The 26371-nt window shown below is 35.8% G+C and overlaps 1 protein-coding gene across 2 annotated transcripts in view; it reads left to right on the forward strand.

Annotated features, from left to right (window-relative positions):
- LOC136028167 (uncharacterized) overlaps positions 1-26371 on the forward strand; it is a 116416-nt gene that overhangs the window by 70687 nt on the left and 19358 nt on the right. For both annotated transcript variants that reach the window (XM_065705852.1, XM_065705851.1), the window contains 4 exons: positions 1543-1696; positions 5660-6075; positions 12319-12475; positions 22940-23160. In XM_065705852.1, coding sequence (XP_065561924.1) covers positions 1543-1696; positions 5660-6075; positions 12319-12475; positions 22940-23160 — 948 coding nt within the window. The remainder of the gene's footprint in view (positions 1-1542; positions 1697-5659; positions 6076-12318; positions 12476-22939; positions 23161-26371) is intronic.

Consider the following 26371-nt stretch of genomic DNA (forward strand, 5'->3'; position numbering starts at 1 on the left):
TACGGCAAATCCCTTCTTTATTCTTAAACAGACAAATCACAACAAACAAAATGAATAAAATAGAAGTTCATTGCATTCCGAGTTCAGTATCTCGATACTCACTTACGCAATCAGACACAGACAAAGACTTGACATGAAAAAGGATTTAGCTAGAAGTATAATTTACATAGGCGATTTATGACAAGGACAACTTCATTCGTTCTGGGATTGACTCTATTATGAAAAGTATGAAGCTTGAAAACATCGATGTTCATTTTTATCGGTTTTGTGCAATATTGTGTTTATCAATGATGGGGAAGGGAATTGTCAAGGGAGTTTTCCGCAGGGAGGGTGGATTTTCCACAATAAGACCTGTTTGTTTTGTGCATCTTTTTCCGAATCTTTCTATATGTAATCAAAATCCATTATTCAGGTTATTTACATAAATACAGGATCAAGAACAAGTTCATTCATTCTGTGATCCACTCTATTATGAAAATTATGAAGTTTGAAAAAAAAAATGATGTTCATATATATCGCTTTAGTGCATTGTCGTGTTTTTCTATTTATGGACTCGACTCCCAATGATGAGGAATTTTCAGGGGAGTTTTTTTGCAGGGGGAGGGGGAATTTTCACAGTAAGACAGGTTTGATTTGAATATCTTTTTCCGATTCTTGGTATATGTGATCAAAATAAATTATTCAGGCAATTTACATAAATACAGGGTAGAGGACAACTTCATTCTTTCTGGGATAGATTCTATTATGAAAAGTTAAAGTTTGAAAAAAATCGATTTTTCTGAGAGGAGAATAATCCACAGGGGAAATTTTTCAGGGGAATTTCCCAAACACTTTAGTGTAATGAGTGCTTCTTGGTAAGGAATATCTCTAGAATCCAGGATAATCCTAACTGTCCTTTTTTGCACTGACTCTAGGTCGCACATCAAGTGATCAGTGTGTAGTACCGAAGGGCCCCACACAGAACAGGCGCACATAATACACATCTATGTGCACATAATATAATACGCATAATACGCACATCCAAGACTGGTCGCACATAATAAAGATATGCACGGAGGAGACTTTTGACATCGCAACCAAAGCAGCGCATTTTGAACAGTGTTTGAAAGGACGCATTACCTTTCCTAATTACACTGTCAACATGTGCGGCGAAAGAACAGTCTCTGGAGAAAATAACACCCAGTATGGTAAATTTTTCTATCCTTTTATGCTTGCACTAAAATATGAGTAGTTTATCTTTCGCCTGCCATCTATTCCAAGTACTTACGGCGGTACTCAGACTTAGCACAGCCAAATTTAACCCGTTTCTTTAGGCATATCGTTTGACAAGTAAAATAAACTTTTACCCGACATTAGGAAACCAGTAGCGATAGAACCAGTTAAGTGTTCTTCTCGCAGCACATTCTCAGTACCTGATGAAACAAAACCACTTTTGTCGTATACTCCCTTTTTCTATTAGGCTTGGCATGGGCTTATTAAAACCGGTTTCTAATTTGCCACACCTAACTATGCCACTTTTAACTGACCCTGTTTCTATTTCAGAATCATACTGGAATCACCCTTCTTGAGGCTGGAATAAGAGATGACGAAATGTACTGCCGTTTTACAAGAGAAAGCTACCATATTGTGCAGAACGTAGAATTTGACCTTCATGAAGATATTTTTGTACACATTGCCAGCGGTCCTGCTCAGTGGAGTAAGTTTTTTTCATGCGTTGAAAATTACTTTGATTCTCAAATCAAAAATGGCACATTTTTTCCAGATTTGAATTAGCTTTTATTACTCTGATGATCTCTCCATAGGCTAGTCTTGAAAAACAAAGAACATTCATCATTTATTTTATATTAAAACACTGGTCGTGGAAATTCGATATAACTGAAGTCAGGTGTTTGTTACCCAGATCGGTTCTGTTTTTATCTAAAGTCAAGGCAACAACTTGCTTATTCCGGTACCTAAAGAAGTTACGCCTCTTTACTTGATACTGACCAATAAATTACGCCAGGGTGAAAATTGACCAAGTCTCGAACGAAGCTAAAGCCAGAATAAGTGCATGCTAATTCTTATTCTCTATTGAAATAAAAATAAAATAGATGGCGTCTCGCTTTGTGTAAATTAGCAGTTGGATTATTGTAAATTCCACAAGCTGGAGGAGTGTAAAGTAGGGATTGTAACATACTAATTCTGATACCCCCCAAAAAGGAAAAAATCTCCCTTTTGGTAATGTAACAGTTTGATTACTGCTAATTTGATAAACCAAAAGCATGCAAAGTCGGAAGTGTAACTTGCTCATTCTTGTAACTTTGGAAAACAAAATAAGAACAAGTATCTTGGCTCAAAAGTTTTATCCTGGGTATAATATAATACTTTCACTATTGCTATTTTTGGGAATCAAAGTAGCTTGGTAATTCAAGTACATAAGAAAAAAAAATTTAATGGATTATGCGATTATTTTTCTCAACCTATAAGGCAGTTGCTGAGATACTCGTTTTTCCTAGACCTAAAGGCATCCAAAAGAGAGAAAGGTAGGATACCTTGAGGAAAAAGAAAAGATGAAACTAGATTACGTGACAGTATCTTCATGCCCAATAGGTTGTTGTTGGATTGTTGATTTTAGTTTTCGTAAGGGAGGATCAAACCAGGCAATACTTCGATCCTTATATTTTCTTAAAATACCATTTAATTTCTTTTATTAACTTATTGAGTCTAAGTTCATTCAAATCTTAAAAATTCCCTTCGTAGCAACATTAAGTCTCAAGAAATATAGATTTTTAAGGTTTGGCGTTTAGAATTTATTATCTGATTCAATCTTGGAGCTATTTCTTTTTAAATAATTTGGGGAAAATGATAATCTAAAAATTTGTGTCGGGGGTTTAAGTGTCTGCTTTCTTTCTTGTACCCGCAATACCTAAGATAAACAAATTTCCTACACTTGACATCCAGTTATAGGGGTTTACGTGTTAGAATAGACTTTGGTTAGGTATTATCAGGTCTGTCTTATGCTCTCTCTCCATTAAGGAAACTTGAAATAGCACAAATATGTCTACTCGATCAATTAATGACAACTACAGAATTTTCTCTGATTATGTCTATTTGGTTAGTTTGCGATTTATGCACTGTTTCTAATAATTTATTTGTTCGTGCCATGCTCTCTCTCCATCAAGGAAAGCTGGAAAATATAAATTTATCGATTTTTCGATAAATTTATTTTATCGATTGATGACACCTACAAAATTTTTAATGAATATGTTTCTTCGGTTAAGTTTGCGATTCCTGCGCTGTTTCTAATAATTATTTCCTCAATTAATAGGACCAACAACTGCAGCAATAAAGTTTGAATAAAATATTATGATAATCCGACTGCCACTTTACACAAAAAGAGTGGCCATTTTTTTCCTAGGGTACCGGGATTAGCCTGCTGCTTTCCCGACTTTAGATCTGTTTGGTTCCAGAAATTAGGACCCAGCATTTGGGTACCAAAATGCGGTTCCGACTTCAGATCAAACAGAGAGCCGACTCGGTTACCAGAAGCCATATTTTAATGAGAACTATGGAAGATCGGAAGGGCTTGTTCAAAAGTTGATTCAAAGCTCTAGTGCCCTTTTTAAGTGGGGACATCATTTAAGATCGAGTTGACAGAACAATCTGACCTGGATGAATCGACTTAGAATTATTGAAAGTCTATAGATAAGGCCTATCTTTTCAGATTTCATCTTACTACGCGGGGGCACAGTCGCCTCTGAACATATGTAAAGCCTAAACAAATTAACAGTGGCTGTATAGACCGTACTATTATTGAACCTTAAGCAACAATTGGATGATCAAATAAAAATAAATTTCAGTACTTGTTCTTGTATGGGGGGGGGAGGTGCTCATTTGATATTTTGGTTAGAGGATTATCTGAAGCCATAAAAAGTGCTTTTTGGGGGCACAGTGTTCCGACTTTGCTATAGAGGCTCTTTTGAGAGTTCAAATATGTTACGATTAAGCATAAAATCGGCTTACAACTACGAATATGCACAAATTCTGCTATTTTTGTAGACCCAATTATTACCAGTTTGCACATTCGTTAGAATAGAAATAGAAATTTGTTGGAAAAGGAATAGAAATTTCGATTCGGGGAAGCTCTAAGCCAGGAACTGAGTAGCTTTAAAGTAATATATGTTTCAATTTTTGTTCATTTTAGGCTGTGGTTCGTTTTTTTTTGTAACACAAGAAAAACCTTTAGTTTTTCTTATCTGGTTAGAGTAAAGAACGACCGGGAGTCAGGCAGCTGAGTCACTCAAATATGACATCATACTCGAAACGATATCATCTATATATATAAAAATTCTAGTATATGAAAATACAGTTTTTGTCAAAAACTGTATTTTATTTTCAACATTATGTCTTCGTACTTACAAATCGTAGGTATAGCGATTTACTTTGAAATAAGCTCTTAAATAGCTCTGTGACGTTGGAAAAATGAGGAAAACAAAGACGATGCATCAGTGCTACCTATGCGAAAAGTGATTTTCTTGCTTTTTCAAACCAGACTTCTAAGTTTCATGGTGTCAAGTTTTCAGCAATGACAGTTTTAATTGTATACTTTTTTTCGGTCAGACGCCATCTTCGAGAGATTTACGGCAATTTTTTGAACCTCTCGTTTTATGGTTACACATAGCATTTGATTTCTTTGGAGTGTAATTATAAAATTACGTGGAACATTATGAAACCATAGATTAAGTCTGTCCACTCTATAAAGTGTAGGATAAAGAAACGTCTGTGGGAAGAGAAACCGGAATTCTAGCAAGGGAATTTTGATGACATTATGTACATTTAATAAAGTACACTTTTTATGCCGACTCCAAATGTGCAAATATTTGGGGGAAAAATAACAGTTATGGCCTAAGTAGAGCCTAATGAGAATTAATCTATAATTCCAAGGTAGCTCATTGGTTTAAAAATATTGAAGAAGCTACATTCTTGCGCGGTGGTGCATTTCTTCATAACAGTACATGCAGCTGTGAACGGCCAGACAACATTACTTGGGTTCGTACCACACATTAAGGTATGCTAATCAGACGTTTTATTTTTTACCCCCTCCCCCAGCTGTCTCATGTTTGAGAACCTAAATTTTCAAGCTCTCCATCAGAGGTGCTTCAGATGAATGTGCAAAGGGGATTTTCATCGCTTTGACATCAGGAAAAGTTTCAGGGGAGGTGTGATGCACCAACTTAATTTCTCCTCCCATCAAATGAAACAGTACCTTATACATCGCTTTTATTGATCTTTTTTGTAGGATCAACCGGATAATATCAGCGTTCGTTGAATACTTAATCTTATTTTATGCCTTTTTATTTCTGATAAATTTTTCAAATGCAAACAATGGGGTATTTTTCTTCCAAAGTAGTTAGTTATGTTCAAAAGCCTTCCTCTACCCTATGTCAAAATAATCCCCCCTCTCCCTCAGCCAAGGGAGAATATTGGTCATATGTGTCTGGTTTATCTCTCTTGTTTAAAGAGAATAAATTTGGACTGAGCGATTAATATGATTGCTCAGGAAGGGAAGAGAGAGCTGCGAGTACAAGATACTTATCTTATCATCAAATTTCAATAAATAAACATACATGTTTTTGATCAGATTTTTTATTCTATACAGGCTATTGATACCTTTTTCTAGATAATGTTATGACGCACGAAGGTGGGGGATATGCAAGCCATACAATATATGCCGTAAGCCTTGATGAGCCCTCTATCCCTGTGGCTCCCACTACAATAGCTCCAGATCTTTCTCATCCTATATACTCTGGATGTGGAGACATCAAAGGCTGTTTTGGTTATCCACTTGAGTGTATAGATTCAAAAAGCTGTTCACTTCTTGTATCCTACAGAAACGCATCATCAACCCAATATGAATTTGAACTATACGGCATGGTTTCGGGGCATATGAGAGAAGGAGGAAACTACGTTGCAGTTGGATTCTCAAATGATTTGAAAATGGACCAAGATAGTGTTACAGAGTGTTCTGTCGTCGACGGAATTAACGATGTGACAATGTCTTACAATGATGGGCACCATAACTTCCGGCTTGAAGATGTGAGTTTTTTTTTCTCTCTTCTTGACATAGAAAAGTAAAGCTCCTGAGCAAAACATTGGAATATGTATAAATATTTTTTTTTTTAATTTGGGGACTTTACTACTCAAACTGGCACGAGTAGCAATTGAAAGTATCCTAGCTTAGGCAAATTTGATGTGTGGAAGGAAAATAGTAAATGTACTAGACTAGTAGGCTAAATGCAGTAGAACATTAAAGAAAATATTCAAAACATATTTTGTTTTCAGAAAAGTGCAAATTATGGTCTGGTCCTTAGAAGGCACAAGGGGGGGGGGTAGTTTGCCCTCTTGCTTCCTGTTCATTTTGAGTTTGATTTGGTTATTTAGTGTAAAATCTCTTCGTTTTCAGTTTCATTATATTGATGGTTATTTATGGTAGTTGTACACATGGAAAATTTTTTGACTATATTTCTGATAATCTTTGTTTTAATTTAGCTATTTATTATTCTTTGAAAAACTTTTTTTGAGGAAAAGTTTTTTAGGTTAATCTGTTCGTTTTTTTGTCGACTGCATCCTTTTTATTGGTAAAGAAACTAACATTTTTACTCTTTTCGGTTTTTGTTTATAAGAATCCAAGTTTTAGCTTATTGTTTGTATGTTGGACAAAATTTTTCTAAATTTTCAGTAATATACGCTCTTTTGAAAATCTGGACATATATAGCATCTTTTGATTTAGTTTTACACCTCCTCAGCTTTCTCTGAAAAATAAAACTTAATATCCTATTTTGTTCCTAAGACATTATATCTACTATGTTAGACAACATGGATGTACTTATACCCTTTTGGTTTAGTTCAGTAGCAAAAGTAGAAGTGATAATAGTAGTAGTTCTGAAAGTTTTAACTTAGTGCCATCAGTTGTTCTTGAGATGTTGCTCAGACGTAGTATTGAAAGCCAGTATGCACATAGTACGTTTTGATTCAGTTTTACCCAGCGTAAGCTTTCGGGGAAAGTTTCTACTTTATACCGTATTCTAGTCCTAAGATATCTCACCAGAATACATAGACAAATGATCCAATTTGACAACCTGGATGCCCATAGATTATTTTGATTTAGTTCAATGGCATCAGTAATAGAAGTAGAAGTAATCGCAGAAGTGGTAGTAATATTAGTAGTAGCCCTGGGAGTTTCAGCTGAATACCCATAAGTAGTGACCTAACAATAAATTCTATGACATCCCTATACCTCCATTCCACGGCAGCCCTATTGCTGCTTTTAATGAAATCCCTATCCTTGCATTCCGATGACAGCCAGCAGGTGCAGGTCACCTAATAGAATTTGGTTGTTACGTCATAGGGAATGTTTTCTTCGAGTCGCAGGTGTCTTACGTAATACGGAATGTTTACTTCGTTTGTTACGTAATAGATTTTGGGATATTACATAATGGGACTTGTTAGAGCCTGTTAGTCACGCGGATAAGTCCTGGTTGTAACTGAAGGGGGCACACTCGTGGGTTTTAGGTAATAACGGTACACATATAGGATGTGAGTCGCGCAATCTTGCGCGACTTGATAGATTTATTGGGGGTGAGGTAACCTTACGTGACTTGGTAGATTTATTGGGAATGATGTATTGGAAGCGCACACCTGGATGTTACGTAATAACGATGTACACTTGGGATGCTACGTAATACTTCAAGAGATTTCATTTTCTTTCAAGATGTTTTCCTCAGGGAAAATTTATATTCCAAAGATTTTGTGTCCACATTAGGATTCCAAAGGGATTCCTCCTCGATAGAATGGAGCGCTAACCAGTTGCCTATGAAAGCCTTTCTAATGTTTTAATTAGAGTAATATATTTGACATGGTAAGCTATTACACGCAACGGGAATCCACTGTTCCCGCATACTAGAACGATTAAATGGTCTGCATGTTTCCAGCCTTTTCCAAGTGAGAGCACAAGAATTCCAATGCTATTGATTTTTGCTATATCAGATATACCTGCATGTGTCAATATGTAGAAATTTAGAAAAACTCACAGACAAACTCACAAAAAGTCAAGAGATCAATAATTGGAAATCTTTGACAATCCCTAGAAATCAAGACCAATCCATAGAAATTAGGACCAAACCATAGAAATACAGAAAAAACCCATATAAATCATAACCAATGCCTAGAAATACAGGGCAACTCATAGAAGTGATAACCACTGCATAGAAATTCAGACCAAACCATTGACATCAAGACAAATACGAAGAAGTCAAGAGATCAATATATGGAAATCCAGAAAAATCCTTAGAAATCATGACCAGTGCATAGAAATCCACGCCAAACCATAAAAATCAAGAATAAACTCTAGGTAGCAAGGTCAACATCTGAAAATTATAGCCAACCCGAAGAAGTCAAGATATCAATGTGTAGAAAATCAGACCAAACCATAGAAATCCATATTAAACCTTACAAATCACGTGACCAATGCATAGAAATTCAGGCCAAACTATACAAATCCAGGCGAACTCGCAAAAATCAAGAGATTCTTATGTAGAGATTCAGAAAATCCTTAGAAATTAACAACAATACATAGAAATCAAGACCAAATCATAGAAATCAAGCCCAAACTGTTGAAATCATGGCAAACCTCTAAAAATCATGACTAATACTTAGAACATGGAAGATTTCATAAAAATTAAGGCCAAACTATAGAAATCAAGGCTAACCTCTAAAATCAAGACCAATCCGAGGAAATCAAAAGGTGAATACGTAGAAATCTAGAGCAATCCCAGAGAAAGCATAACCAATGCATAGAAATCCAGACGAACTCCCAAAAATCAACGTGTAGAAATCCAAAACAAGACCAATGCATATAAATTAAGACCAAACTATATAAATCATGACCAACCTTTGGAAATCATGACCAGTGCATAACAATCCAGACGAAACTCTAGAAATTGAGGTCAAACTCTAAAATCAAAACCAATCCGATGAAATCAAGTGCAACGTTTAAAAATCAAGATTAATGCATACAAAATATGACCAGACCCTAGAAATTCAGACAAATTCATAGAAATTAAGACCAAACTGAAGAAATCAAGACGAGCCTATAAGAATCCACACCAAATCGAAGAAATCACGTAACCAGTATGTAGAAATCGAGTGCAACCCCAAAGAAACTATGATTAAGTCATAGAAATCCAGACGAACTCGCAAAAATCAATAGATCAATATGTAGAAATCCCGGCCAAACCATAGAAACTCAGACTATAGAATCAAACACTAAGCCGTAAGAATCAAGATATCAACATGTAGAAATCCCAGAAAATTCTTAGAAATCATGACCAGTGCATAGAAATCCAGACCAAACCGTTAAAACTAAGACCAAACTAGAAATCATGTTCAACCTCTAAATATCAAGACCAATCCAAAGAAATCAAGTGCAACATCTAAAAATTAAGATCAAACTGAAGAAATCAAGCCCTGTCTTCAAAAATCAAGACCAATCCAAAGAAATCAAAAGGCCAATATCTAAAAATCAGGACCAGTACGAAGAACTCAAGGGAAACATCTAAAAATCAAGACCAATACATACAAGTCATTACCAGACCCTAATAATCCAGACGAATTCATAAAAGTCAAGACAACACTGAAGAAATCAAGCCCAATTTTAAAAATCAAGAGATCAAAAGTCCACCCTCTAAAAATCAAGACCAATCCGAAGAAATCAAGAGCCAAATATAAAGAAATCTTGAGCAACCCCATAGAAATCGCAGCCGGTGCTTACAAATCCAAACCACATCGTAAAAAGTAAGACCAAAAGTAAGACTCAAGAAATCAAGGTCAGCTGCTAAAATCAAGATCAATCCAAAGAAATCAAGGGCAACATCTAAAAATCAAGATCAATAGACGCGAGTCATGACCAGACCCTAAAAAATCCAAAAGAATTCATAAAATCAAGACCGAATCGAAGAAACTGAGGCCAACCAATATAAATCAAGACCAATCAACCCTATAAATCTAGTCAAACCATAGAAATCAAGACCAAACCGAAGAAATCAAGAGTTCAATACGTAGAAATCGCGAACAATCCTTAGAAATTATGACCTGTACATAGAAATCCACTCCAAGTCATAAAAATCTAGACTTAATTATAGAAATCAAGTTCAACCGTAAAATAAATACCAATCCGTAGAATTCAAGAGACAATTATTTAGAAATCAAGGCCAAACCATAGTAATCCAGACCAAACCAGAGAAATCAAGAGACCAATGCATAGAAATCCTGACCAAATCATAGAATTCGAGACCCCAGCCGAATTCAAGATCTAGAATTCGTGATCAATATGTAGAAATCCAGAACAACCCCCTAGAAATCATTACCAATAGAGACCCCGATGAATTCTTAGAAATCAAAAGTAATGAATAGAAAACCAGATGAATTCATAAAAATCAGGGTCAACCCTAGAAATCGAAACCAAACCATCAACATCAAAACCAAGCCCTAGAAATCAAGAGATCAAAATGCAGAAATCCCGAGCAATCCTTATAAAAATCATGACCAGTGCATGAAAATTCAGACCAAACCGTAAAAACCTGGATCAAATATTCATGGTCAACCACTAAAAATCAAAACCAATCCAAAGAAATCAAGGACAACATCTAAAATCAATACCAATAAATACAAGTCATGACCAGACCCTAGAGATCCAAAACTAATTTATAAAAATCAAGATCAAGCTGAAGAAATAAAGGCCAATTTCTAAAATTCAAGGCCAATCCGTAGAAACCAAGAGATGATTATGTACAAATATAGAACAAACCCATACAAATTATGACCAACTCATGGGTATTTTACGCAAACTTGCACCGTTTTTAGGGGTTCAGCCTTTTTCTTGCGTGCGAGTAGGTTAGGTATAGGTTAAGTCACACTTGGTACAGCCCCCTAACCTAACCTACTAGCATGTAAGAAAAAGGCTGAATCCTTGAAAACGGTGCGAGTTTGCATAGTTTATACGTTTTGGTCTGAATTTCCACAGTTTGGTCTTAATTTTTATGTATTGGTATTCCTATGCATTGGTTATGGTTTCTATGGGGTTGCTCTAGGTTGGAAGCTAAAACTGCTAAACCTTGATTACGCTTCTGATTTGAGTATCCTAAATGAAAGTGTTAGCGAAACGAATGATTTTTGGAGGTTCTGGTATTCAGGGTGCCAAAATAGGTTTAAAAATTAATGTCAAGAAGATTGAGTCGCTTGGACTAGAAATAAATGAAGGAGAAGAAGTGACATCGGGTAAAGAGAAGTTCCATCAAGCGGATAGCTTAATTTAGCTGTCTAGTTCTGTTATAATAGACGGTGGATACGGTGAAGATATTAAAAGTAGAATAGCCAATGCCCAGGTTCTTTTCACAGTTGAAAAGAAGGTTTGGAAGAACAGATTTATTAAAGCTACTGTAATGACAGTTATCACTTATGGGTTCAAAACATGATCACTTTGGAAGATGGAGGAGGGTTTGCTAGATATTTTCCAGAAGAATTGTCAACCGATTGTCTTAGGCACCAGTTTGACTAGTCGTATTTCAAACAGTAAGCTATACGAAAAATATTGTTCTTTCACACTTTTAGGGCTATAACGGGAGAGATATTGATATGGCTAGAGTTTGCTTTGAAGATGAAGGATGATAGATTGCCAAAGATTGTCCTTTTTGGCCATCAGTCTAGGGCCATAAAAAAGCATGTCGCCCCTAAAGGAAACGGGGGGGGAATCTTAGAAAAAGGATTGAAAGGAAATTAGAACTTCTTGGGACAATATAAAGAGGGAAGCTTTGAATAGATTGGGGTGAAGGGGGATCTCGCACATCTGTCCTAGCTTCAGGTTGCTTGGTGCTGCAGTGCGTTGCTAGCAGTAGTAGTTGTAGTAAATATCACTCAAAGGGACCTATACCCAAGCATACTCGTAATCAACAAGTTCAATAGAGATGTAAAATCATTTCTGGTTGCGCGTGAAAATTGATCAAAGACAATGTAAATCAAGCATCTTTTTTCCACTGCGGCCTGAAATTCCAGTGCGTGTTCTTGTTTTCTTTTTGTTCGAGGTTGAAAATTTTTGCTTTTTCTTAGGAGCACAAAATAATACTAACGCACGATTTTTAAAATATTCCTACAAACAGCTATTAGCTGCACTAGTTCCATTTATTAATTCAGGCTTCGGGTAAAAAGCTTCTAATCTACATTTCATCAAAAGCATTTCTCCATATAAATCGAGGACTAATTATTTTGAACGTACTTCTCTTTTAGCCCTATCTTGGTATTGACAAACTAGAGGTGAAATTTGAAGACGGATATATATACTGCAAATTCTTGCGTAATGGCAGGATAGCTCATAATGGTCAAAGTTTTGATATATCTGGTATTAACTACCATATAATGCTTGCGGCAGGCCCAGCCGAACAAGGTAATTTTTTTGTGGATCCTAGCATAGTTTACTATACTAGCTTCTTATTCAATAGAAGCTTTACTTGCAAAGCTCTTACTAGGCTTACGATGTAAAGTTAATACAATGTAGTTAATTTTACCTTTTTTTTAGCACAATTTACTATGCTAAAATATCTACATGAATTGATGGTATGCTTAGAAGGCCTAATATTGAATATTCTGGCTGTACGTGAAAACAATTTCACACAATAATATGTGGCTAAGGTGTGACTTTTAGTTCTTTTTTTTTTGTAAGAAGGCAGTCAGAAAATGATGAAACTATTAAAAATCGAGAATAAAAAGATGAAGTAGTATGGTACAGATTGGAAATATATTAAGTGGAATCTATGTAAGAAGCATAACGGTTTTGAAAAATACCTTTTTGGGGGGACTTTCACAGTATTTTTGTTGAAAAAACAACAATTTTTCCCCATCTACATATTGAAAATGCATAAACAGCAAAATTTGCAGAAAAAAATTGCCTTTTAAAGGTGCCCAGCAAGTGGTATTCGCAAGCCGAATCTGTGAGTTTATTCATTATAACTTGAGATGCAACTCACAAATTAAATTAAATTTTAATGGTGGATTAAGTGCAATTATCAACTTCAATAGAACTTGAACATTTATTAATACTACTACTACTACTCCTACCACAAACAACTCACCGCAGCACCAAGCCGCCTGAGGCCAACACAGCTACGCACGCTCCTCCTCAATCTCAATCCATTAAAAACCTCCCTATTTACACCCTCCCAGGAAGCTTCCGTTTCCTTTAAATCTTTCTTTATGATATCATCCCACCCCAGACGAGGACAACCTGCCTTAGACGGTTGGCCGAAAAGGACAATCTTCGGCAATCTGTCATTCCTCATCCGCACAACAGGCCCTAGCCATCTCAACCTTTCTTTGATTATAGCCCTAGAAAGCAGGATTTAATCACATTTTTCGTACAGCCTACTGTTTGAAATACGGTTAGTCAGTCGGCTACCCAGAATAATCCGTAGGCTAGGCAATTTCTCTGGTAAACATCTAGTAAATCTTTTTCCGTTTTTTGCAGCGACCATGCTTTGGAGCCATGCCCTTTTTCAAAAAATAATCCTAGATTTGGCCCTATAAGAATTAAACTGTTCACAATACCTATTGTTTTAAATGAAATACAGTTTAGAATTTGAATAAAGAAAGAAAAGCGGAAGAAAATGCCTTTTTTTAAACATTGATTAGTCTTAGGAAGTCATTTTTTGTTGTTGTTAAGGTTAAGCCAAAAAGAGAACCTAATTAATTTTTAAATTAGTTAATAAATAAAGCTATAAAGATTTAAAAATTAAAAATCCAATAACAATCAAATTCACGCAAAAAAAAATTGCAATAACAATTTTTTTGGCTCTTTATGCATTTGAAGGAATGTATTTCGAATATCAGCCTGTGTATCAGCCTGATGGAACTAAATTCATATCATAAAATATAATCGCATTAATTGTGAGATCTTTCGTTAATGTACTTACTTCTCAGTGTCATAGGGATACAAGAGAAATTGCTAAAAATATATATTGCTTTCAGTAAAGTGTGAATGGCACTGTCGCTTTAACTGGGGTGCATGGGGGACGACTTCCCAGCTCATATAACAAGTAATTTTTCTTGATTTTGAGTTTTAGTTGAACATCAATTTATTTTTGATACATTATAAGCTCATTATTGATTTCGTTTTTTATTAAGTTTTATATCTATTTCTTTTTACTTTAATATATCTATTTGTATATCTTTTTAAACTATAACTGGGGTTCAAGGGGCTGACTTCCCAGCTCATATATCTAGTATTTGAGTTTGAGTTGAATATTAAATTTTTTTCATACATTTTAAGTTAATGATTGGTTTCTTCGTTTATTAAGTTTAATATCTATTTCTTTTAATTTTAATATATCTTTTTTAAACTATATTTGGGGTTCAAGGAGGGCGACTGCCAAGTTCATATATCTAGTAATTTCTGTTCGTTTTCAGTTTGGTTTGAATATCTGCTTTATTTTTGGCACATTACAAGTTCAATTATTGGTCACATTTTGTATTAAGTCAAATATCTGTTACTTTTAACTTTTAGTTAAAATAATAATTTCTGATGTTTTTTTTTTGCTTTTCTCAAGACATAGCTCCGCTCCTTACTTCTTGAAGACTGTCTTGGCAGACCCAAAACTGTCTTGAAGATAATGATTGTGTAATTAATGATTTTTTTCTAAGGCCATAATTAAATGAGCCATTAATATTGGCTTTTCACTAAGAGCCAAAATTTAAAAAAAAGGTACAGTCTGAATCTATGCAAAAAGCAAATTTCTAAATGTTTGTTTCTTTTTTAATTTCTATTTTTAAAAAGCAAAACTTAGCTAAAACTTAGATTTTTATTTTAAAATTTTTTAGCTAAAACTTGGCTAAAAATTATTTTTAGCTGATGATTAGCTAAAAATTGTCTAACTAAAATTTTTAGATGACAGCTTTTAGTGTGTTTCTCCTCAAGTTTTGTCCCATATTCAGAAAAACATAGAACAGATAACAGTAGTGTGGACTGCTTTTCTAGAATATAGTATGTATTGCTTTTCTAGTATATAGTACTAGCTGTTGGGGTGGCGCTTCGCACCGCCCAACACCTAGTTGGTTGGGCGCTTCGCGCCCCCCAAGCCCCCCTGCGCACGTATGTCGTTACGCGCCATATTAGTTATGCGCCATTGTAATTGTGTCCCTGTGTCCCACCCGTGAATAGATATATATATATATATATATATATATATATATATATATATATATATATTTAACTACGTAAAACATGCGGATATACAACATTCTTCACTGTCCCATTGTCTGTGCATATAAATAGATTTTCAGGTTTACTGACTCTTGAACATGCAACATATAATTGTCCATGGGAAAAACAATCCGTTTTCAGATCTATACCTCAATGATGTGTCCCTGTGTCCCGGTCGTCATTTATATTCCCTGTGTCCCAGTCGTCATTTGTGTCCCGGTATCCCAGTTTGTAATTTCTCTTTGAGTGTCCCGGTCGTCATTTATATTCCCTGTGTCCCGGTGTCCCGGTCTGTAATTTCTATTCGAACAATCCCTGTGTCCCGGTCGTCATTTATATATCCCGCCTGTGCCCCCGGCGTCCCCGTTGTAGTTGTGTCCCTATGTCCCGGTCGTCATTTATATTCCCTGTGTCTCGGTCGTGATTTGTGTCCGGGTGTCCCAGTCTGTAATTTCTCTTTGAGGTTCCCGGTCGTCATTTATATTCCCTGTGTCCCGGTCGTCATTTGTGTCCCGGTGTCCCGGTATGTAATTTCATCAGTTGACAAACATGACGTCAGCCGGCAAACAACTTCATGACGCATACAGCTCAATCCTTATAATGACGTCAGTCGACACACAAACATGATGTCACTCGACAAACACACACACACACACACACAGACAACTTATTTTTATATATATAGATAGAAAAACTAGTACGTTTCTTTTTTTAGTTGCCCTTTAAGCAAAGAGTAAATGAGTAAAATCTCTCTGTATTTTTGAAGTTTATATTTTGGGATGCTTGTACCCCAAGAAGTATTTAAACATTTCTTTAGTCACTTTATTGTCAGAGTCGTCAAATAGTCTACAGATTAAATCTATATATATATATATATATATATATATATATATATATATATATATATATATATATATATATATATATATATATATACTAGCTGTTGGGGTGGCGCTTCGCGCCACCCCAACACCTAGTTGGTGGGGCGCTTCGTGCCCCCCAAGCCCCCCCGCGCGCGTAAGTCGTTACGCGCCATATTAGTTACGCGCCATTGTAGTTGTGTCCCTGTGTCCCACCTGTGAATAGAGATAGATATAAATATATGTTTTTAACTACGTAAAACATGCGAATATACAACATTCTTCGCTGTCCCATTGTCTGTGCATATAAATAGATTGTCAGGTTTACTGACTCTTGAACATGCAACATATAATTGTCCATGGGAAAAACAATCCGTATTCAGATCTATACCTCATTATTCTAATGATGTGTCCCTGTGTCCCGGTCGTCATTTATATTCCCTGTGTCCCGGTCGTGATTTGTATCCGGGTGTCCCAGTCTGTAATTTCTCTTTGAGGTTCCCGGTCGTCACTTATATTCCCTCTGTCTCGGTCGTCATTTCATGACGTCAGCCGACACAGAAACATGACGTCACCTGATCCACAGATCCACAGACAGACAACTTATTTTTATATATATAGATAGATATATATATATATATATAAAATAAGTTGTCGGTGTGTCTGTCGAGTGACGTCATGTTTGTCGACTGACGAAATTACAGACCGGGACATCGGGACACAAATGACGAGAGGGAATATAAATGACGACCGGGACACTGAAAGAGAAAGCGACCGGGACACAAGGAATGTTCGATTAGCAATCACCATCAACAAAGCACCGGGACACAAATGACGACCGAGACACAGGGAATATAAGTGACGACCAGGACACTCAAAGAGAAATTACAGACCGGGACACCGGAACACAAATGACGACCGGGACAAAAATGACGACCGGGACACCTGGACACAGGGAATATAAATGACGACCGCGACACTCAAAGAGAAATTACAGACTGGGACACTGGGACACAAATGACGACCGGGACACAGGGAAACAACAACAACGGGGACGCTGGGGGCACAGGGGGATATATAAATGACGACGGGGACACAGGGAATGTTCGATTAGCAATCACCATCAACAAAGCTCAAGGGTAATCATTAGAATAATGAGGTATAGATCTGAATACGGATTATTTTTCCCATGGAAAATATATGTTGCATGTTCAAGAGTCGATAAACCTGACAATCTATTTATATGCACAGACAATGGGACAGCCAAGAATGTTGTATATTCGCAAGTTTTACGTAGTTAAAAATATATATATATATATATATATATATATATATATATATATATATATATATATATATATATATATATATATATATATATATATATATATATATATATATATATATATATATATATATCTATATTCACAGGTGGGACACAGGGAAACAACTACAATGGCACGTAACTAATATGGCGCGTAAAGACTTACGCGCGCGGGGGGGCTTGGGGGGGGGGGCACGAAGCGCCCCCACCAACTAGGTGTTGGGGTGCTAGTTCTAAATAATTTCTAGTTCTAATAATAAAAAACAACAGCTAGTTCTAAATAATTTCTCATTAGTACAAGTAGTACTAAATTTACTTTGAATGGTCATTATAAGCAAACTGCTGGGTGTCAGAACATTAGGAATTTCATCCTCCTTTCAGAATAAAAACAATTTAAAACTACCGTTAATAGATTTTTACATAAAACTTAATCAAAATTGTCGTTAGGATCAAGAATGACCAACAGAATATTAGCTATTTTTAAGCCCTTCTAACTTTAACATAAGACACTATATAACAGGGTTAATTAGAATGAAATAGATACTTTCTTAAACCATATCGGCCTGCCATAATATAAAGAAAGAAAACGATCAAAAATTGGTTTTTTAAGGCCGAACGGGAATACTGAAAAAAAAAACACAAAACGAATATTTCGAGAGACCAGCTACCTCTCTTTTTCTTCGTTTGTCCTCTAGGTTGTCCTCTCGAAATTAGGGTATTTTTACCCTAGGGCCTAGCTTAGGGTATTTTTTCACTATTTTTTGTTTGGCCTTATAAAACCCCATTTTTGATCCTTTTCTTTCTTTATAGAATGAAATAAATTGAAACTTTACCTAGTTTAAATTAGAATTGAAATTTAATTTGGCCAATAATTTTCATACCGCAAAAATTTTGTTGTGAAGCATTCAAAAATGCTAAGAAGAAAGTGGTAGTCCATTAGTTGCTCCATATCTCTCCATATCCGTATCCAAGTCCTCCATAACCCTTCATCAAAAATGTGTAGCAAACAATAAAATAGTATATGATATAGCATATGTATATTGTGCATTTGAATGTGCATCGGAGTATCGTAAATTCTTTACCTTAGTAAAAAACAATCCTTATTTAGAGGTTTATGTTCCTATTTCTCATAATATTGAAAAAAAAATCAGCATAATCATGATCATAAGGGCTTATAAGGCAAAAGTAAGAGCAAAATTATGAGGGATTATAAGGGCTGGGGCGTGACATCCTAAAACGCATAGTTACCGGACTTTTCAATTAGGCAAAACAAAACAGCTGTCTCAATTTTTTTGTTGGATGTATTTGGAAAATTGAACGGCGTGGAAGGGGCTGGTTGCCCTCCAATCACTTTTGGCTCTGAAAAAGGGCACTAGAAATTTCAATTTCCAATCCTATCAATTTCAATTTTCGTAGATATTTTGATACATGCTTTTGACAGTCAGTATGCGCATACTATTTTCTGACTTAGTTCCACTTTCCCTTCGACATTTTCTCAAATTTTCAATTCAATTTCCTCAGCCTTGGTAGTACTTGCTACATAAGTGATAGCTTTAGTGGTAGTGGTGGTAGTGATAGTAGTAGTGGCTTGCAAGTATTGCTTTTTGGTCAAAATACTTCCCTTTTAAGCATTCCTTGAAAGTTCCAAATCAATATCCTAATCTACGCCGAAGATACGCTATTTCAACAATTTTCGTGCACATAGTGTCTTTTGATTTAATTCAAATTTCCCCTCTTTAAATTTTCTCAAATTCTCATCTTTATACCATTAGTCTTAATAGTACTAGTGTCATTGTAGTAGTAATAGTAGTAGGAGCAGTAGTAGCAGTAGTAGCATGCAAATGCTGCCTTTTAGTCTGTTGAATATCCCTTCATTATGGCCTGGGAGTTTCAGCTCGATACGGTAAGCCGTTTTTCAAAGAAAACTAAAGAGTTCCGTTACGCCAAGAATGAGCAAAAATAAAGTCAAATAATCTTCCAAGCGTAAAACTACCACAAATCACTTTGAATCAATGAAACTCAAAACGAACAGAAATTACAGTAAATAGCCGAGTCAAACTCAAAACGAGCAAAATTAATATGAGCAGAGCTGATAACACTCATGCCTTCTCAAGACCAGAACATAATTTGTGCTTTCCTGAAAACAAAATACGAACAAAATACTTTCACAAATAAAATAATTGTCAAAACCTTAAGGAATAAATATCAGTATATGTCAATTAAAACGACAATCCACGATCATTCTTTTTTTCAGTAAATCACAAGTTATATTCTGGTCTTGAGAAGGTATGGGAGTTTTCAGCCTTACTCATGTTAATTTTTGTTCGTTTTGAGTTTGACTCAGCTTTTTTAGTAATTTATGTTCGTTTTGAACAGAGTTTGTGGTAGTTTTGCGCTTAGAAGGTTATTTTACTTTATTTCTGCGCAGTTTAGGTCAATCTACTTTTCTTTCAATAACTTGTTTAGAGGAAAAGTTTTTTTTTTAAATTAACACTGAACAAAATGGCTGTCTCAAAATTTTGACTTGATGCGCTTGGAAAATGAATGGACTTGAGATAAGGGCTGCTTGCACTCCAATCACTTTATAGTCTTAAAAGGGGCAGCAGAATTTTTAATTTTGGATTGAATTAGCTCCGTTAAATTTTCAATGGTATTTCTAGCTATTATAGAGGGGTGGTGCCTGTGATATGGTTTATGTACCCTTTTGAAAACCTGCATGCATACAGTTTTTTTGTTTAATTTTGTTAACTTCTCCTACACTTTCCCTAAAAGTTTTACCTTGATACCCTTGGCGTCATTAGTTACAGTAAATGCCGTGGTAGTGTAATAGTACCATATACATAATGCCTTCTGGCTAGTTAAAAATCACCCCAACTTACCCTTAAAGGTCTAACTTATTAATATAAGTTGTTCTTCAGATATTGCTTTGTCAACTTTTTGAAAGCCCACATGCTCATAGTTTGTGTTGATTTGGTTCGACATCTGCCGAAATATTCCTTAAAAGCTTCACCTTCATACCCTTAGCTTGCACAGTAGCATTAATAGCAGTATGTGCATAGCACCTTCGGTTTTTCAAACATCCCCCTCAACACAGGCTGAAAGTTTCAACTTAATCATATTAACCATTCCTCAAGCATTTCTGATGCCTCCGCTTGATAAACTGTGTGGGCATAGTGTGTTTCGAATATGTTCCATACAGTTTCTATATATCCAAAATGTTCAAGCCCTGTTAGTTTCAACTTCACCAACCAAACTGTTCCTTAGATATTGCTGTTACACCCTTTGATAACCTGCATACAGACAGCGTGTTGTTTTTCACTTCACCTTTCTCCCTCCAAATTCCTTGAAAATTTCACTTCCATACCCCTGGGCATAGTTGTAACAGTAGTCACAGCAGTAGTATTGATATTACTAGTAATAGTATTGAATAGCGGTAGTACTACTAGCAGCAGTAGTATTGATATATTGCCTTATGGTCAGTAGAACATCTCTCTCGTCAAGTGCTTGAAGTTTCAACTTAATAATACAACTAGCCGTTGCTATGACATTGCTGATATGTCGTTATGATAACCTGTATGTTTATATGCTTCTTGTAATTTTCATCTCGATTCTCTTAGCCTTACAAGTAGTTACAATAGAAGTAATAGTGTAGTAGTAGTAGTAAATGTAGTAGTGACAGTAGTATTAGCAGTAGTGTGCACATATTACCTTTTGACGAGATGATCTTCCGGCTTTAAGCGGTCTCTGAAACTTCCAACTTAATACCCAAATCAATTTTTGAGATACACTATTTTGAAAATTTCTGTGCACATTGCGTCTTTTGATTTAGTTCGAACTTCCCTTAAATACTGTAAATGAAATAGTCCGGTAGTAATAGTAGTAGTGGTAGTGGTAGTAGTATTGGTAGCATGCAAATATTGCCGTTTTGATCATACCTGAATTTACCAAATTAATATACTCAGTTATTCTTATGTTACACCCTTTTCACAATCCTTACACACATAATGTGCTTTGATTTAGTTCAACACACAATATTCTCTGAAAGGCCCACCTGGATGCCCTTTGTCTTCTTGGAAAGTTAAGTTCAAACATGCATACGTTCCTCAATAACATATACTATATGTAAACAGTGAACGAATTGCCTTGCTTACAGCTCTTGTCCTGAGAATTGTGGGGAGGTTGATATCCGCAAAAAAATAATTAATGGACCTTTCAACAAAGCTGAACAAAATATGTCTACTAATATTTCGATTGGATATGTTTTGGGGAATGATAGGCTTGGGGGGACTGATTGCCCTCCATTCATTCTTGACTCTTGAGAATGGCACTAAAACTTCCGACTTCCAATCAAATGAGCTCCATCCGACCCAAAGCTTATGCGAAAACTTGTTCCATTAAAAACTAATATGCCCCGCGGTATAACTTACAACAGGTGATGTTCTGCATCACCATGCAATTTAACCCATTACTGGGAGAAGGTTTGTAACTCATGTGACGTGTGGACACGACAGTTGGCCCTGTTGAGAGTACATTTGAGGGGCCTTCTTCCTCCTATGGAGGTACTGTACATCTTCCTCCTATGTAAGTACTCTACATATCTCTAGAGCATTCCCCTATCTGTATTTCTCACCAAAACCTTGCATAATTATCTAATAATTAACACACTAATGCAACTAATAAACAGTTGCAGTAAATTGCAACTTCACTTTCAATTTAGACTATAAAGTAAGGGATAAAGATGCAAACCCATACAAGCTCTGTTGTCCTCTGCTAAAACCTAGCATGCAAATTTATTATTAACTAACTAATGCAACTAATTAATAGTTGTAATAAATTGCAACTTTCCTTTTAATTTAACGCTAAAATAAAGAAAAATGAAAACACAAAAAAGCTCTATTGTCCTCTACCAAAACCTAGCATGTTACCTAATAATTAAATAATAAATAGCCAATTTGACCTGATTGAAACACCTCAGAAAAAGGTTCACTCAGTCACGAATTAGAACTTATGTTTCCTTATTAAGGATCAAGACCTATTGGCAGGCAGCCAATAATGGGGTAACACACGTTTTTTCGATGGTTTTTCTCTATTTTGCTCTCTTTCATCTGGTTTCCTTATAATTACTTTATAGTCCCAAATTTTCAGGAGGAGCTATGGTCCCCCTTCCCCCTCCTGCCATCACTTCGTTACCTCGAACTGTTTGATGATAGATGACTTTGAAGTGCATATTTGCAGGGCGAATTCGAAATCTTGAGTTGGAACGACCGATTCGTCTTCCATGGATTTTATTCAACCAGCCACTTTTTCAGAACAAACATTCGGGGGTGGTGTATTCAAGCAAAAATTCAAAGTTGTGTGCTTTTTAAAAGGTAAAAATAACGCAGTGCAACCAACAGTACTAGAAAACACAGTATAATTTTACTGAAAGAAATCTTTTTAAGTTGGTTAATACAGTTTTCTCAAATATTCCAGGTTTAATCCATGAGCATTGGGAATATGCAGTAAGTAGTGAAAAAGTCGATTTGGATGATTACGGAAAAGTAAATGCCAGAGATGTTCAAGGGCTCATCACCTGCCATGGGATACTTATGACAATTGCTTGGATGCTTATTGTCCCAGTTACTACATTGTTACCCAGACATAAGCAATCCTGGAATGGGAAGAAGCTATTCAGCTTACCACCGTGGTTTGCGGTTAGTTTTTCATATATAAGCTTAAGCCAGGGCCGAATGACCCCTAGCTTTAAATAATATGAAAAAAACTTCGTTTTCTTAAAGAGTTAAAGAGGCTGCGTCCCAAAGTCGAACCTTAAAACGTACAGGAATTAGAAGAGGCAGTTGGGGGCTGCCGCCCCCCAAACCCCCAGCTTTTACAGACTCTTTTGTACAGGTTTTTGTTTTTTTGCTAACCCCCCACTCTTGGCTTCGGAAAGGCCCTCTTTTAATTAACAGAAAATTGAAATGAATGAATAATGGAATAACTTCGAAAAATGTTACACACAAGAGGACAGGAGAACCATTGCGCCGAAACTAGTAATTAGTAACAATGAAGTCCCCCCACAAAAAAACCTGTACAAAAGAGTCTTTAAAAGCTGGGGGTTTGGGGGGCGGCAGCCCCCCAACTGCCTCTTCTAATTCCTGTACGTTTTAAGGTTCGACTTTGGGACGCAGCCTCTTTAACTCTTTAAGAAAACGAAGTTTTTTTCATATTATTTCTGTACGTTTTTCTACAATCCATGGTGGATGTAATTTAATAATTCCTGTACTCCTCGTACAGGAATTAGGAGAGGAACTTGGGTGGCTGCCGTCCCCCCCCCCGCTTTTAAATCATTGTATAAAATAGAAAAAAAAATAGATAGAATGACCGAAATGTTTCTTTTGCTCATAAGAAGCTAATATTCTGTTATCTCTCAAATGATAAGCTGTCCAAGTGTTATCAAAATTTTTTTGATGTTGTGAAAAAAAACCGCCCGTAAGGGACTTGAACCCTTGACCCGAGGATTAAATGTCCCACGCTCTATCGACTGAGCTAATCACTTGCATGTGTGTCAATTTAACTTCTCAATAACTTTTAAAAATTTCAAATTAACATGGGCTCTTGAGGAGAGAAATGCGTTAATTAAGTAGCTAATACGTGGTTTCTGGAAAACAGGGAAGGAGTTATCGGATCGAGCTGAAATTTCGCGGATACGCTCCTGGGCCGTAGGGGACCTTAACTTGTGAATTTCAGCCCGATCGGACAACGTTAAAAGGGGGGGGGGTTGGAGGGTCGAAACTTTCGGGGGGTTAAGATTTTCCTACGAAACTTTCCAGGAAAATTACTCGGAGAATTCCGCATCGAATGAGTCTTCCTACACCCAGATCCGATGTCGGATGTGACCTGTAGGCGTCTAGGAAAAAAAAGAAAATGAATTTTAAGTGGCTATGCGTGGTTTCTGGAAAACAGGGAAGGAGTTATCGGATCGAGCTGAAATTTCGCGGATAAGCTCCTGGGCCCTAGGGGACCTTAACTTCTGAATTTCAGCCCTAACTGCCTGATATGGCATGTAGGGGGAGGGCAAAAATTTTTTTTTAATAAAGGCAGGGAGAGAGGGGACAATTTTGTTGAATTTTCAATTTTCTTGAATAAAAATACCAAGAAAAGGGGGATGGCAAGGTTTTCTTGCAATGTAAGGAGGGAGGGGGAGAGCAGTTTTGTTGAGTTTTCAATTTTCTTAAATAGAAATACCAAGTAAAGGTATTTTATTTGTAAAATTTTAGCCCCCCCTCCCTTCCATTGACAGACAGCTAAGATAATACTACCTGAAATGGCACTTTCAAATTTCATACCTAGGCTTTGGTATTTACATGCTAACTTTAAGTAACTCCAAAAAAGTATGTTTGAAAGCTGCAACTATCTAACCTACTATATTATTTAATTCACTCCTATAAACTAACAATGGATCCTGTCATGGGGTGGGGAAAAGGGGCACACATATAAACACAGGGGGGGAGGAGGAGGATTATCTCTCATTTATTTCCAACGTTTACTCGAAAATGATATAAAGCAAAAACAAAATACTCTAGTTTACTGAGAACGATTTAAAGAAGGAAAGATTAATTCATAAAACAATTGTAAGAAGTCCAAAGGCATTATGTGACATCAATTGTAATGTACAACAAAATCAATTTTAAGAGCAACTTACCCATTAATCCTATTTTTCCTGTATAGGCCTCGAATGGTTTCAGCTGACATTTTGTACTTTTCAACAATCTATAAAAAAAAAGTAAAATAAATCATATAGAAACACAAGAATTTATGTAATAAGTAAATGTCGGTAACTGCCAGCCAATCATTAATCTGGAAACAATCACAAAATGTTATACAAGAGACGAATTAATTGTTTCCGAAAATATATCAGCGACACCAACAGTCAATAGGTTTTGGATCCTCACCTGAGAGCGTATTTTTGTACTGAAGCCTCAAGCCTGAAGGCCAGCGAGTATTCCTAACTGTATAAATTTTATAGAGTTTATAGGTTTCATTCAGAGGTGACAAATTTCTACGTAGTTTGGAAAGCATATCCTTTCCTGTCTCACGGCGGGGATCAAACTGAAACTTTCACTAAATTTCTTAAAGGAAGGGGTTAAGAGGGGACTTAAGACCTTGCGTTTCAAGGGAGTGGGCAAAATGTATTTTCTCTAGCCCTTACAAAACAGTATGCGCTCTTTCCCCCTTTTTTATGCATGTCGTCTGAGTGGCTCATTGACTAGTATGTAGCTAAAAATATCAATAAAGAAAAAAATTATGAAAAAAAATAATTTGATTATATGTATTTATATATATATATATGCACATATATAAGATATTATTATATGTATGTTATTTATATTTTCTCATAGGAAAGAAAGACATCTCTAAAAATCACATCCATGTGATATATATATATATATATATATATATATATATATATATATATATATATATATATATATATATATATATATATATATATATATATATATTGTATTACACAGATATGCTTTTTATATTTTTTTTTCATTCCGATGAAGAAATATAAATAACATAAAAAATGCATATAATATACATAAAAATAATAATACAAATATGAAATTTGATATATTTTTTTCCTTTCAATATTTTCATTTTCGTTTCTTCGTATCCAAAAGAAGAAGAAAAGGTTAAAAGCAAAATATCCATAATCGTAAAAATTGGTATATCCAGTTGTGTACCTAAGTGGCTCAATTCGCTTCTTCAAAATAAAAACAAGCATATTGGAAATAACCCCTTACAATGAGAAATAGAACTAAACCCTCCGCATGAACACCCTTCACTACTTTTCATCGGAGACCCCCCTCCCCCCTAATAATGTGGAAAAAATTATTATATATCCCATGCCCCTTG

Source organism: Artemia franciscana, chromosome 6 (assembly GCF_032884065.1).
Source record: "Artemia franciscana chromosome 6, ASM3288406v1, whole genome shotgun sequence".
Taxonomy (NCBI): domain Eukaryota; kingdom Metazoa; phylum Arthropoda; class Branchiopoda; order Anostraca; family Artemiidae; genus Artemia; species Artemia franciscana.